The sequence below is a fragment of the Babylonia areolata genome, chromosome 9 (genome assembly GCF_041734735.1).
Source record: "Babylonia areolata isolate BAREFJ2019XMU chromosome 9, ASM4173473v1, whole genome shotgun sequence".
NCBI classification, from domain to species: domain Eukaryota; kingdom Metazoa; phylum Mollusca; class Gastropoda; order Neogastropoda; family Buccinidae; genus Babylonia; species Babylonia areolata.
The window spans coordinates 12,781,551-12,796,550 of record NC_134884.1 but is presented as its reverse complement, the minus strand read 5'-3'; the positions used below and the strand labels follow the sequence as shown (position 1 = coordinate 12,796,550).

Sequence of the window (15,000 nt, the reverse complement as noted above, 5' to 3'; positions counted from 1 at the left end):
AGGCGTCACTGCGTTCGGACAAATCCATATACGCTACACCACATCTGCCAAGCAGATGCCTGACCAGCAGCGTAACCGGGCCAACGCGCTTAGTCAGGCCTTGAGAACACTGATGTTGATGGGTGAATGCAGAAAATTAGGAACTGGCGGATGAAAGAAGGAATTCTAACAGATATCCCTTGGAAACGAAGGAGAAGAAGAAGACACATTAAGAGGGGGCCAGCAGTAGGGGAGGAGGGAAACAATGCGAAGGAAAATGAAAGAAGCTAGAGGAGGAGAGTAGAGGTGGAGAAGTAGGAGGAGAACACACACACACACACACACACACACACACACACACACACACACACACACACACACACACACACACACACACAGTGACACACACACGTTCACACACACACACACAAAAGAAGCAGGTAGAAAGCAAAGAGGGGTGGTGTGGGTGTGGGCGGTGCAGAGAGAAGGAAGAAAGCAAAGAGGGGTGGTGTGGGTGTGGGCGGTGCAGAGAGAAGGAAGAAAGCAAAGAGGGGTGGTGTGGGTGTGGGGGGTGCAGAGAGAAGGAAGAAAGCAAAGAGGGGTGGTGTGGGTGTGGGGGGTGCAGAGAGAAGGAAGAAAGCAAAGAGGGGTGGTGTGGGTGTGGGGGGTGCAGAGAGAAGGAAGAAAGCAAAGAGGGGTGGTGTGGGTGTGGGCGGTGCAGAGAGAAGGAAGAAAGCAAAGAGGGGTGGTGTGGGTGTGGGCGGTGCAGATAGAAGGAAGAAAGCAAAGAGGGGTGGTGTGGGTGTGGGCGGTGCAGATAGAAGGAAGAAAGCAAAGAGGGGTGGTGTGGGTGTGGGGGGTGCAGAGAGAAGGAAGAAAGCAAAGAGGGGTGGTGTGGGTGTGGGGGGTGCAGAGAGAAGGCAAGCTGTGCTGTGTGTTGTGTTCACTGTTTATCTGATCTGTTGGGAAAGACAACTGACGCCAGCTTGACAAGTCATTTACGTCCCTTCCTTTCGTCTTTCTGTCGGCCTGAAACTGCGTGCGCGCGTGTGTGTGTGTGTGTGTGTGTGTGTGCGTGTGTGTGTGTGTGTGTGTGTGTGCAGACATGAAGTGCGGTGCAAGCGCGGTTTTTTGTTGGTTTTTGTTGTTGTTGTTGGTGGTGGTGGTGGTGGTGGTTTTTCTTCGTATCCGCATTCCATTCGAAGATGGTGTCACTATGATCAGTCAACAAGTCGCTATCCGTCTCAATCTTTTTTGTGTGTGTGTGTTTGTGTGTTTTTTTAATTCAGGAAGCACATCATTCAATTTCACTGATGTCGTTATCTGTCTGTCGTCTGATTGATGAATACTTTCTCCCTCTCCTTTGCATTCAGAGCTTGTAATGTAATGGGTTTTTTAATTGACCTGGTGTGTTTGTGTACATGCGTGTTGTATCGTGTCTTTAGCAAAAGTTCACCAGTTTCACTTCCTCAAGGAAACGTGGCTGCGTTCGGACAAAACCACATTCGCTACACTGCTAGGCAGACGCCTGACAGCAGCATAACCCCCTGTGCCAGTCAGGTTCTTTTTCAGTGCGCCAAGTGCGTGCTGCACACGGTGCACCTGTTGATCGTCTCCCCGAATGACTAGACGTTCATTTGATTTTCCAGTCAAACATGAGAGAAAAGGCGAGAGCGGGAATCGAACCCAGACCCTCTCGGACACTGTATTGGCAGAAAAACGTCTTTACCATTCTGTCACGTTCAGATAAACGTCCTAACCATTCTGTCACGTTCAGAAAAACGTCTTAACCATTCTGTCACGTTCAGATAAACGTCTTAACCATTCTGTCACGTTCAGATAAACGTCTTAACCATTCTGTCACGTTCAGATAAACGTCTTTACCATTCTGTCACGTTCAGAAAAACGTCTTTACCATTCTGTCACGTTCAGAAAAACGTCTTAACCATTCTGTCACGTTCAGAAAAACGTCTTAACCATTCTGTCACGTTCCTCCTTGAAAGCAAAAGGAAGAAAAACCAGCAAGTGGAGTTCCAAGGCTTATAACCATACCGGGAAGAGGAACTGTCCAGAACCACAGAAACAAACAGCATTTCTACAACGTTTATGCATTTTCAAAAACACAAAATATATTGACGCCCACATGGAGAATGTGACATGGTAACAGCTCAACTCTCAGCTTCCTCCATGTGTACATTAGCGAACAAAATGTGAACAGACTAGCATTAAACATACGAAAGCATACAAAACAAGAAAGCAAGTAAACAAGTAAATAAACACTCATAACAACACAGAACTACTTGGAGCACAAAATGAATTATCAATAAGCAACGCATGGCACGGATGGCGCAAAAATGCATTTAGCCAATGAACACAGACGACACTAAAACGAATTTATAGCGGATACCATGCCAATTATATTGTAGTTTAGCTTTGAAGTCCAAAAACAATGTAAAATCGATCGGGCTGTACATGTTTTGTTCCTTTATTAATGTGATATTGCCAACAGAGCTTTTATTTGATCGTCTGTCTTTTTTGGAGGGGCCGGGTGTGAGGGGGTGGGGGGAGCTAAATATTTTCTAGAAGCGCTGCAACCCACTGTTTCAGAACACTTTAAGTTCTGAGAATCGTTCCTTTAGAGGCTTTTTCGAGATTTGCATCTCAATAATATTTAACAGTTCTGACGGCTTTTGAATGTCTCTCTGCTGTTATAACTGAAAATAGCGATGTATGCCATGTTCCTTCACAACGAGCCTTTCTTGCAATGAAACAATGGTATTGGAAACGTGACTCCTGGTACATGTGATATGGCAATTTCGATTTGTTTATCGTGATATGAGATTATTTCCATTGTTGTAGATATTCACTTTGTGCAGTTTCAGCAAAATCGAACACGTGCGCGCGCCGTGTGTGAGTGTGTGTGTGTTTGTGTATGCATGCATGCATGCGTGTGTGTGTGTGTGTGTGTGTGTGTGGTTTCATGTCTGGGTCCAAACCTGTGTGTTTGGTTCCAGTGTTTATTTCTAAAACGCCTGAAGGTGTGTATTGTTAGCGCTCTCTATGTCGCCCACGGCGTGTACTGTTCCTGTGTTTGTGTGTGGTGAGGTCTGAAGGGGGTTGTGGAGGAAAGGTGTTTCAGGGAAATAGGGGAATGTATGTGAGTGTCTGTGCTTAGCTGCGTGTGTGTGTGGGGGGGGGGAGGGGGTGTGTTTGTGTGTGTGTATGTGTGTGTGTGTGTGTGTGTGTGTGTGTTTGTGTGTACGCTCGCGCTTGTGTCGGTATGTGTGAGTCTGTCGTCTTTGTGCGTGTGTGGATGCTCGCGCGCCCGTGTCTGAGTGTGTGTGTGTGTGAGAGAGAGAGAGAGAGAGAGAGAGAGAGTGTGTGTGTGTGTGTGTGTGTGTGTGTGTGTGTGTGTGTGTGTGTGTGTGTGTGTGTTCCTGTGTCTGTTCGTTTGTTTATATATGTAAATAAGAGAGAGACTTGTATATGCGTTTGTGTATATGTGAATGTGTGTGTATGTGTGTGTGTATGTATGTGTGTGTGTATGTGTGTGTGTGTTGTGTGTGTTTGTGTGTGTTCCAGTGTTGGTTTCTGCCGGCAGCAGTAGGACAGAGTGCACCCCGAGGCGCGCAGTGCATGAAACGTGGTGTGGGATGGGGCTGTTTGGCCGTGCCGTTCATCCCGGATTGGCTTCGTTAACCACTTTACTGCCGTTCTCTGGCCTGGGGCTCTCTCTCTCTCTCTCTCTCTCTCTCTCTCTCCCTCTCTCTCTGATAAACGAACTAGCTGCAGAAATATTAAACAATGGAAGACATACTGCCAAGTTTTCGTTTGATGCTTTTGAAATATTCATCCTTCTTTTGACCAATGACATCGTTTTCTTGTCTGAAACAGCCGTTGGTTTACAAACATAGCTTAATAACTTACAAAATGCTGCACCAGCACTTCAATTAAAGGTAAATATGAGCAAAAATAACATTACTGTTTTTCGAAAAGGTGGATATTCGGGTATAAGGGAGAGATGGATGTACAATAGCGTTACAATGCCTGTAGTTAATGTGCACAAATACCTGAGGGTATCGTTAACAACGCGTTTAAGTTTTGTTACCACTTCCAAAGATTTTGCCAGCAGGGTAAAAATGCTTTATCATGTATCATGAAAAACATAGTATCATTTAATATTTCTGTGAAATCATTTATGAAAATACTGGACTTACAAATGCAGACCGTTGCACATTATGGTTCAGAAACATGGGGTTAAACAAGCTGCTGTGAACTGTGAATCTGTACATTTATTTGCATCAAAGACATTTCAGGGTGTGGACATCTGTACACCAAATGATCTGATATATGGAGAAACTGACTGATATCCTACGTTAAACATTCATACCTCTAACCTTCAACACAGCCCTACATCAATCATGCCTCCTACCTTCAACACAGCCCTACATCAATCATGCCTCCTACCTTCAACACAGCCCTACATCAACCATGCCTCCTACCTTCAACACAGCCCTACATCAATCATGCCTCCTACCTTCAACACAGCCCTACATCAATCATGCCTCCTACCTTCAACACAGCCCTACACCACACAACCATGCCTCCTACCTTCAACACAGCCCTACATCAATCATGCCTCCTACCTTCAACACAGCCCTACATCAATCATGCCTCCTACCTTCAACACAGCCCTACATCACACAATTATGCCTCCTACCTTCAACACAGCCCTACATCAACCATGCCTCCTACCTTCAACACAGCCCTACATCAATCATGCCTCCTACCTTCAACACAGCCCTACATCAACCATGCCTCCTACCTTCAACACAGCCCTACATCAACCATGCCTCCTACCTTCAACACAGCCCTACATCAATCATGCCTCCTACCTTCAACACAGCCCTACACCACACAATCATGCCTCCTACCTTCAACACAGCCCTACATCACACAACCATGCCTCCTACCTTCAACACAGCCCTACATCAATCATGCCTCCTACCTTCAACACAGCCCTACATCAATCATGCCTCCTACCTTCAACACAGCCCTACATCAATCATGCCTCCTACCTTCAACACAGCCCTACATCAATCATGCCTCCTACCTTCAACGCAGCCCTACATCAATCATGCCTCCTACCTTCAACACAGCCCTACATCAACCATGCCTCCTACCTTCAACACAACCCTACATCACACAACCATGCCTCCTACCTTCAACACAGCCCTACATCAATCATGCCTCCTACCTTCAACACAGCCCTACATCAACCATGCCTCCTACCTTCAACACAGCCCTACATCAACCATGCCTCCTACCTTCAACACAGCCCTACATCAATCATGCCTCCTACCTTCAACACAGCCCTACATCAATCATGCCTCCTACCTTCAACACAGCCCTACATCAATCATGCCTCCTACCTTCAACACAGCCCTACATCAATCATGTCTCCTACCTTCAACACAGCCCTACATCAATCATGTCTCCTACCTTCAACACAGCCCTACATCAATCATGCCTCCTACCTTCAACACAGCCCTACACCACACAATTATGCCTCCTACCTTCAACACAGCCCTACATCAATCATGCCTCCTACCTTCAACACAGCCCTACATCAATCATGTCTCCTACCTTCAACACAGCCCTACATCAATCATGCCTCCTACCTTCAACACAGCCCTACATCAATCATGCCTCCTACCTTCAACACAGCCCTACATCAATCATGCCTCCTACCTTCAACGCAGCCCTACATCAATCATGCCTCCTACCTTCAACACAGCCCTACATCAACCATGCCTCCTACCTTCAACACAACCCTACATCACACAACCATGCCTCCTACCTTCAACACAGCCCTACATCAATCATGCCTCCTACCTTCAACACAGCCCTACATCAACCATGCCTCCTACCTTCAACACAGCCCTACATCAACCATGCCTCCTACCTTCAACACAGCCCTACATCAATCATGCCTCCTACCTTCAACACAGCCCTACATCAATCATGCCTCCTACCTTCAACACAGCCCTACATCAATCATGCCTCCTACCTTCAACACAGCCCTACATCAATCATGTCTCCTACCTTCAACACAGCCCTACATCACACAATCATGCCTCCTACCTTCAACACAGCCCTACATCAATCATGCCTCCTACCTTCAACACAGCCCTACACCACACAATCATGCCTCCTACCTTCAACACAGCCCTACATCAATCATGCCTCCTACCTTCAACACAGCCCTACATCACACAATTATGCCTCCTACCTTCAACACAGCCCAATATCACACAATTCAAGGCCCATAAATTTTAACCAGTGGGAGGAACGCACTGTGCGGTTCGCAGAGTTCATTCCCTTGCAATTTGCGAACGCTGCTGCACAGCTACTGAGCACTCTCAAAAGGGTGTGTTTGTGTGCGGTGTGGGTGCGGGTGTTTAAATGTCTGTTTGTGTGTTTATGTGCATGTGTGATCAAAACCAACAATACAACAGTCTGGTGCGATGTTCCAAAATCTGTTATGTCTCATGATCTGCTTCAGTTTTTATTGTCTACATGTACCCAAAGCCATCGTTTGCAATTAGACTTGCCCGTTCGCATTTAGCCTCAGGCACCCCTGCTATTTCAGACGTCGACAAAACGTTGAAAAGATTAGCAGACAAACTTTCCTGATGCAACCAGTCGGAGAAAGTCTTCCAAAACAAAAGAACTACGTTTGACTGTCGTACGATATGTTATCTTTACAGTATACACGTTGAGCTGGTCGCTTCGACTGGATCGTTCGCAACTAGGCATACCTACCCGAAATCAAATGATGTGCAATCTGAAGAAATCCGCTCCGAAAAGAATATGACTGTATAAAACTAATCATGGAAGCACCGGTATCGGTCTTGAAATCGTAGTTCTGTGATGCAATGAGAAAAAGGGTAGCATTTTCAAGGTAATTAACAACCACCCTTTCCCTCCTTCCACTGACTCTACTACCCCCTTCCACGCACACACACACACACACACGCACACACACACACACAGGGTGATAGAGGTCAGGGTAGTTACTCTGCTCTAATATTGTTTCCAATAACTGTTTCATAACATAAAGCCAACAAAATGACTCGTACTCTACTGAACTTCTGCAATGCCTTCGTTGTAAACACATGGCTGTCAAGCTGATTCGTTGTTTATGTACTGTTCTGGTTTTGTTGTTACTGTTCTTGTTTCCTGTTCTTAACAATATAAGAAACACAGCCCACAACTGAAAAACTGCCAGACAATCCCAGCTAGCGTCTTTAATCAATTCTTGTCAGGCAAAGGAAGAGAGGGAGGGAGAAAGACAGAGAGGGGAGAGAGGTATGGAAAGGAGGAGGAAGAGAGGAAGACAGACGAAGACAGAGAGGGAAGGGGAGGGTCAGGGGGGGGCCGGGGGGGGGGCAAACAGAGAAGACAGAGAGAGAAAGAAGAAAGAGGGGGGTGGAGGGGTGGGGGTGGGGAGAGGGGGGCAGCGCAGAGATAACGAGCGGAAGTAAGGTGTTTGCTGAAGTACGGGACACGGTGAACTGTTGACGTGCAATTTGTGAACAGTTAAACATCGTCCACATACACAAAATGATACAACAGTGCAGAGAACGAAAAATGCAGCAAACCCTGTTTTAGAAGAATGCGTGTTATACATGTTCAGCAACATTGTAGGTAGACATGAAAACAAACGAACGAAAATGTTTTAATGAACTTTGGCCATGGACCACAATTCAAAACCAGGGGACTGGGGGTGGGCATGGGAAGGGGTATTATAAGACTTGAACAGCATCACACAATATCATACTGTTCATGCACCTGACATTAATTTTTACTTGATTAGGTTGAGTAGATGGTTTCTCCTTTTGATCCCTGAGACAACGCCACTCTGAAACAGTATTCATCAGTATTTCTTATGCATTTTTCTTTTTCAAATATAATTTCAAATGCTCTGTAGCATGAATATCTGTCTCTATCACTAATAGTACCCGACCATTCTTGAATGAAGATATATAAAAGTCTTTGCATGAAAATAATAAGAAATCCTTTGACATCACGGGAGGGGGGGGGGGAGCAGAGACAGAGGAAGATAGAGAAAGAGACAGAGAGATCCGGATAATTTATTCATACAGGCCATTGTCCCTCAAGAAGGGGTGCAGTGTACAGCATTATTCAACATACAATTACAGGTGCAAATGCTGAAACATTCAGCAAAGGAATGATTAAATACAGCGTAATTCAAAACAGAACTAACAAATGTTCAACAATGCTTTATCCGATTCCATCAATACACAGAACTAATCTGTAAACTATAAGCAGATTGTACTAAAAGCAAACCCACCTTTGTATAGTTTGTTTCCTATAATGACAGTAGGCTCTAGCAATTTTATGTGATACCTAATTCAAATCTTGCCATTGATAGCAGCAAACTTTTGTCTGAGCTCTTTTCTAAATTAATTAGTTTTCATCGTGTACAGTATAAAAAAAATGCTCTGATGACTGTACGTACATTTCTAACCTGTCTCTGTTTTTGATGGGAAAACAGGGTGCGGGGACATGAGAGAGAGAGACAGACAGAGTCAGAGACAGAGAGAGGCAGACAGATAGACAGAGAGAGGCAGACAGATAGACAGAGAGAGGCAGAGAGAGAGAGAGAGAGAGAGAGAGAGAATGCGCATGCGCATGTTTTATTCAGATTTGGCGTAAACACATAATATTTGTAACATGAGTGCAACTGCATAACACGAGCGACAGGCAGACATACATACAGACAGACAGACAGACAGGCAGAGGCGGGAAGGAAACGACTGAAACGAAATGAGTATGTAAATCAGGAGTGGAGTAAGAACAAAATCCACCCAGCCCTCAGAGAGAGACTGAGAAGGGGGCTGGGGGGAGGGGGGGAGAAGGGGGGTAGACAGCAAAACGTGACGTCATGAAGAGTGGGGAGTGGGGCGGGATACGGCGACATGTTACGTCATGAGAAGTGACGGTAAGCAGCAACACTGGCTGGCTTTGCTAGTTGCCTTGCGGGTAAGCCTTCAACATAAAAACAAACCTTTTGTCGACCAACTTGTTCAGCCATGACCTTTTGCCGTGTGAATTCAATTTTCATGGAAGGCCAGTAGTGCTCTGTGTGTGTGTGTGTGTGTGTGTGTGTGTGTGTGTGTGCAGAGGACAGACAGACGCCGGGACAGACAGAACGGACGAAAACAAACGCCCCTGACCTGTCTTCATGGCACCCTGACAGTGTGTGCCTCACGTGTCCGGCACTGTCTGTCTGTCTCTCACTGCCTTCCGCCCTGTGTTCCACACCACTGCACGGCCCGCTCCTTTGTCCCGGCGCACCACGCGCCGTGTGGCTGCACTGTCCTGACTGTGGCCCTGCCTGCCCCCTGTCCAGCTTTCCTTCCTCCCCGCCCTGTCGCGATGTCCACTGTCTGACCAAGTCCACCCGCTCACCACTCTCCCCCGGCGGGCAAAAAGTAGGTAGTAGTTTTCTGCGCTCTCTGTATAAGATCGACTTCAAGTTCTGAAAAGACGGAGCGGATGTGAAACTTGAAGAAGAAGAGGCGTCATCGCCATCCGCAAGAGAAGACAGATCCACATCTGCAGCAGCAGATCCGAACGCCTGGCTGTAGATTCTCTTGATGGGCAGATGCGCTTGTTGCCTGACAGCGCTTTTCAGTTCAGCCACGGTTTTCATCCTCTGGATCCGGTCTGTGTGCGGGCCGTGGTTGTGGTGTGCACGGCTGCGATCGATGATGTGGTCCGTGTCGGCGTGCGTGATGACGGTGCCTTTGCAGATCCCCCGCTCCGAGCAGCGCCAGAACACTTTGGTGCCCACTTTCCGGTTGACGATGAACATGTAGTTGTCCAGGGTCAGGTACCGCCCAGTGCCCCGTGTCGGGACAAACTCGGCCACTGAGTCCGCTGCCATAATGTTGTGTTTTGTTCAAACCAAGCTTCATCCAAACAGAAAATGACAATGCAATACAGAATATAAAACAGCCACAAGTACAGTACAAGCATAGCTTCTTTAGTGCCCTTTTTATTTTAGTTTCGATTCAGTGCTTCCGCCGCAACTTGGAAGACTGAAAATCGTACAGACAACAGTCGATCACTCAGCGTGACAGTGCTGTACACACGTGCAATAATTTTGCGTCGTCTCAGCCAGGAACCAACGATACGGTATCAGTGCTTCTGTAGTCAGAGGTACTCACAGATAAACGGGAATCAAACACAGCTGAAGTGACAGAAACCAACCTTGACAGTGTGTGGAAACCCGAAGTTAGGTTGAACGCAGTTAGGCTGAGAGAACATGGCTGCCATGTTGCCCGCTCTGTCCGCCGCGCGCGCTCGCGGCAAGGTCGAATGGGAAGATTAGGTCAACAGGGACACCACCCCCCACCGTTCTCTCCCTCTCAACTCCCACTTCCACCCCTCTACCCCTCTCCTCCCAAACACACCTCCCTTCCCAGCCCCCAAACCCTCCCCACCATTTCACCCAGTGTGTCAGCGCGCGTGTGCCACATTCCAGCACGGTAGTAAGTCGTTGGCAGTGCGAGTGAGAGAGAGGACGAACAATTGCTTTTTTCCTCGTTTTTTTGTAGTGCTTCCTTACGTCAGTTGTTACTTGCGTGCTACGCTGTTGCGTGTGTAATAACTGCTTGTAGTGTGTGGCGTTTCATCGCTGTCATGTTCTCTGTGTGCGTGTGTGTGTGTGTGTGTCTGTGTGTGTGTGTGTCTGTGTTTTATATGATATTATGCACGTTTGAGTGCGTTCTTCATATCGTTTTTTGGATAGCAGTGCCTGCTTGAACGTGTGTATGTGTGTGACTGTGTGTGTGTGTGTGTGTGTGTGCGCGCGCGCCATCGTGTGTGTGTGTGTGTGTGTGCGAGCGCGCGCGCGCCACGGTGTGTGTGTGTGTGCCGCGGGGTGTGTGTGTGTGCCACGGTGTGTGTGTGTGTCTGTCTGTGTGTGTGCCAAGGGGCGGGGGGGGGGGTGTATAAATGGGGGCATTGTTCACTGCGTGTGTGTGTGTGTGCGTGTGTGTGTGTATTGGTTGGGGTCTGTCGTGGTTTTGGGGTTGTTTTTTGTTGTTGTTTTCCTTTCTTCTTTTTTTTTTTTTTTTTTTTTTTCCATTCTTTCCTGTTTGGTTTTTGATACGGGGTCAGATTTTAGAGTTAGCTGCTTTGTTCCTGTCTGTGTGTGTGTGTCTGTGTGTCTGTCTGTTCCTCTGCCTCCTTGCTTTATCCTGGGTCACGGTGTGTGTCGCTATCAGCTGTGTGGTCGGCAGGGCCACTGGCAGCAAAAGATAACCTGAAAAGATGTGTGCAGCACGTGTATCCGGGCTGGTGCCATGCTATCAACATTACTGGAAATGTTGAGGCCGCTCTCCACTTCCATGGAACAGACTGATCCTGTCAGCCATGTCTGTCTCTGTCGGTCTGTCTGTCTGTCTGTCTGTCTCTGTCGGTCTGTCTGTTTGCCTCTCTGTCTCTGTCATTGCGTGGAAACTGTTTTTTCCCCTTTGCTTTTCACATCGTCGTTTTATATGTATGTGTGACGGGTGCAATACCCGAGTGGTTAAGGCGTTGGACTTTCAGTCTGAGGGTCCCAGGTTCGAATCACGGTGACGGCGCCTGGTGGGTAAAGGGTGGAGATTTTTCCAATCTCCCAGGTCAGCATATGTGCAGACCTACTAGTGCCTGAACCCCGTTCGTGTATATACGCAAACAGAAGATCAAATACGCATGTTGAAGATCCTGTAATCTATGTCAGTGTTCGATGGGTTATGGAAACAAGAACATACCAAGCATGCACATCCCTGAAAGCGGAGTATGGCTGCCTACATGGCAGGGTAAAAACGGTCATACATGTAAAAGCCCGCTCCTGTATATACGAATGAACGTGGGAGGTGCAGCCCACTAACACAGAACAAGATGTGCGTGTTATTTTGCACACAGTCTGGTGGCCTGTGCAATACTCTCTCTCTCTCTCTCTCTCTCTCTCTCTCTCTCAGTCTCTCTCTCTCTCTCTCACTGTGTGTGTGTGTGTGTGTGTGTGTGTCCAAAAAGGTGCGCCTGTTGGAACAAGTGAGTGTGTTGTTGCTGTTGTGATCGTTCATTTTCAGGACACTGCATTCCCTCTTCTGCGTGTTGTTGCACTGATCAATAGACATGTTTATATCCTTCTGTCGCTGACGGTCTTGCTGCTGAGAGTACTGCTGCTGACACTGCACGCTGCGTTAACATCTTTCAGTGCTGGATGATAATGACAGGAATAAAACGGAACGGGAGGACTCATGATTTGAAGAATAGAAGAAAAAACACAAGGAAAGAATCAAAGAGTGACAGACAAACAAAAGGACCAATAGACAGACAGACAGAAAGGAAGGAAGAAGGAAAAACAAAACAGGAAATAGATAAATGAATAAATAAACAGAGATCGAGATGAAGAAACACGGATATTATATAAAAAGAAAGGGGAAGAAATAAAATAAAGCAAAACAGAATAACAGAAAGCAAGCACAGAAGGAAGAAAGGCAAAGAAAGAATGGAAGAAAGAAAGAAAGAAAGGAAGGAAGAAAGAAAAGAAGAAAAAGAGAGAGACAGAAAGGATCAGACAATCACAAAGACACAAAGATAAGATCAGGGGTACAAGAACAACGACACAGAAAAAGATCAGAGCACGACAATCAATCAGAACCCAAAAAATGAAGAAAGAAAACACAAAGGAGAAAGCACTTCTTCTGGCACGACTTCCATTTCCTGCGTCAACAGACACCGACAGTGCCCTCTGTCGTTTAGCACCAGGGGAGATCAGCCAGACAGACACAGAACCTCCCCCCTCCCCCTCTCCTTTCCTGTATAATTATCTGTCCATTGTCATTTACCGAAGAAACCCCCATACCCCTACTCTCTGCTGTCTTCCATCCGTCATCAGAACGACAGAGAACTAACGGGTAAGATAATGCTTGAGCGGAATCTCAAACACAGGTAGTAATTAGTGTTACCATCACCACTACCATCGTCACATTGTTACCACTGACTGATGCTGCTGAAAAAATGTCGATGATGCTGAGGATGAGGACGGGGGGTTGGAAGGGGAGGTGGGGATCAAGAGTACTGCTGCTGCCGTTAGTAGTGATGATGATGATGATGATGATGATGACGATCAATGAAGACGAAGATGATGGCTTTGCCGCACATGACTTCAGCTACTTGTACAATGTTACTGTCTCCCACCCCCGACCCCCCCACCCCCTCCTCCTTTACTTCCTTCATTCCTGCAGCAGTCAGCTGGCTCCCCGGCCTGACAAGCACGTCAGGTCTGTGCGTGGGTCAGGCCACTGTTGGAATAAGTAATGAGAATGATCGAGACATCCTACTCATTACTAGGTGCGTCACATATCTCTGTCTGAACACACAGTTTGACAGCCACACATACAGACAGAGGTGGAGAGAAAGAGAGTGAGAGAGACAGGTTTTAATCGAAATTTTCAATTTGACTCCACCAAGAATCCTTGTTTTGTTGATTCAGAGAAAAAGAACACACACACACACACACACACACACACACACACACACACACACAGGCAAACAGACAGACAGAAAGACTGGAAGACAGACAGGGGGAGAGCTCATGACAGACATAGGCACTGAGAACGAAATAGACTCAAGAAAAAAGAGACCGAGATAGAGAGAGACAACCAGACAGACAGACAGTCAGCCACACAGACAGTCAGCCAGACAGACAGTCAGCCACACAGACAGTCAGCCACACAGACAGTCAGCCACACAGACAGTCAGCCACACAGACACAAACATTCCCAACAGCAGCAGAGGTAAAACAGCCATCACAAACCGAACACCACAGCGACCCAAAGGAAACAGCACGCCAAGTCAGGGAGTTATTTCCCCTCCCTGCACACTTTCTGCAACAATGGAAGCGAGTCACGGAGGCACGAGCCATGCTTGTTGTTCCACACACGATGCACCCAGTGAACCCATCTCCTCTTCTCGGCATCTCGCATGCCTTTCAAGAACCGATCACGTCCAGGCGAACAAGGAAAACTTGAGGTTGTTTTGTTGTTGTTGTTGTTATTTTGTTGTTGATTACTAAGCGATCGTAGTGAGCCATCCACACACTGCTGACAACAATACAGTCAACTGCAGGTCAAATTGTTGGTTTGGTTTGTTTGTTCGTTTGTTTTAACTCGGTTAGCTATAACCCTGTGGAATTTGAAAACACTGACAAGGTAAATTTCGAAAGAAAGCTAACCGCAGTTCTTTATTCTTTATTCTGATAACAAAACCAAACTGGTAGAAATAAATGTAAATTATGACAATGTGATTGACTGAGTCCTTTCCAGTCTGAAACCATTATCATGCAAGCACAGTATTGTAATTCCTGCTTTCAAGCACATGACACTAGACTAGAATAAAGAGGAAAATATACAGGTGAGCAAACAGAAATAAAGCGAATGTTGGAAAAGAGGAAATTTCTCCCACACACGCTCGCGTTCACAACCTCCTTTCTTCTGTTTTCCATGTCGGACCTGGCGGTCCCCGCTGAAGAAGGGCAGAGACCAGCCTTGTCACCCTGTCACTGACCCTAATAAAGACCCCCACAGCAGCTTCATCTTCCTCCTCCGTCTCCACCAAAAAAGGATTAAATTGTCCCCATTTCTGTGGCCTTCCATGCCCTGCTCTCATGAAGATCTCTTGTTTTTTGTGGGGTTTTTTTTCTATTGTTTCCCCTTTTTGTGGGTCCTCCAATCTCCCATTTTTCACACACTCTTTTTAAAAAAAATCATTTCGGGGGGTCCTCCATCCTCCTATTTTTTCCCATGGTGACTTCAGTTTCAATCCTCCTCCCTGGCCATGCTTGGGGCGAGTCCTGTCACAGTGAGTGTGGCATGGTGGGGCTGTGGGTGGAGGGATGTGGCGGCTTTCTCTTTTCTGTGGGGAGGGATGTGC

The 15,000-nt window shown here is 46.8% G+C and overlaps 1 protein-coding gene across 7 annotated transcripts in view; it reads right to left on the bottom strand.

The window, feature by feature from the left end:
* Positions 1-15,000, bottom strand: part of LOC143286063 (hemocyte protein-glutamine gamma-glutamyltransferase-like) — a 131,171-nt gene that overhangs the window by 59,369 nt on the left and 56,802 nt on the right. Inside the window, exon 1 of one of the 7 annotated variants that reach the window (XM_076593612.1) lies at positions 9,243-10,119. The exons of the other annotated variants lie outside the window; for them this stretch is intronic. Within the exon in view, the coding sequence (XP_076449727.1) occupies positions 9,243-9,955 (713 nt within the window). The 5' untranslated portion in view covers positions 9,956-10,119. Of the gene's footprint in view, positions 1-9,242; positions 10,120-15,000 lie in introns of those variants that run through there. 7 annotated transcript variants of the gene reach the window in all.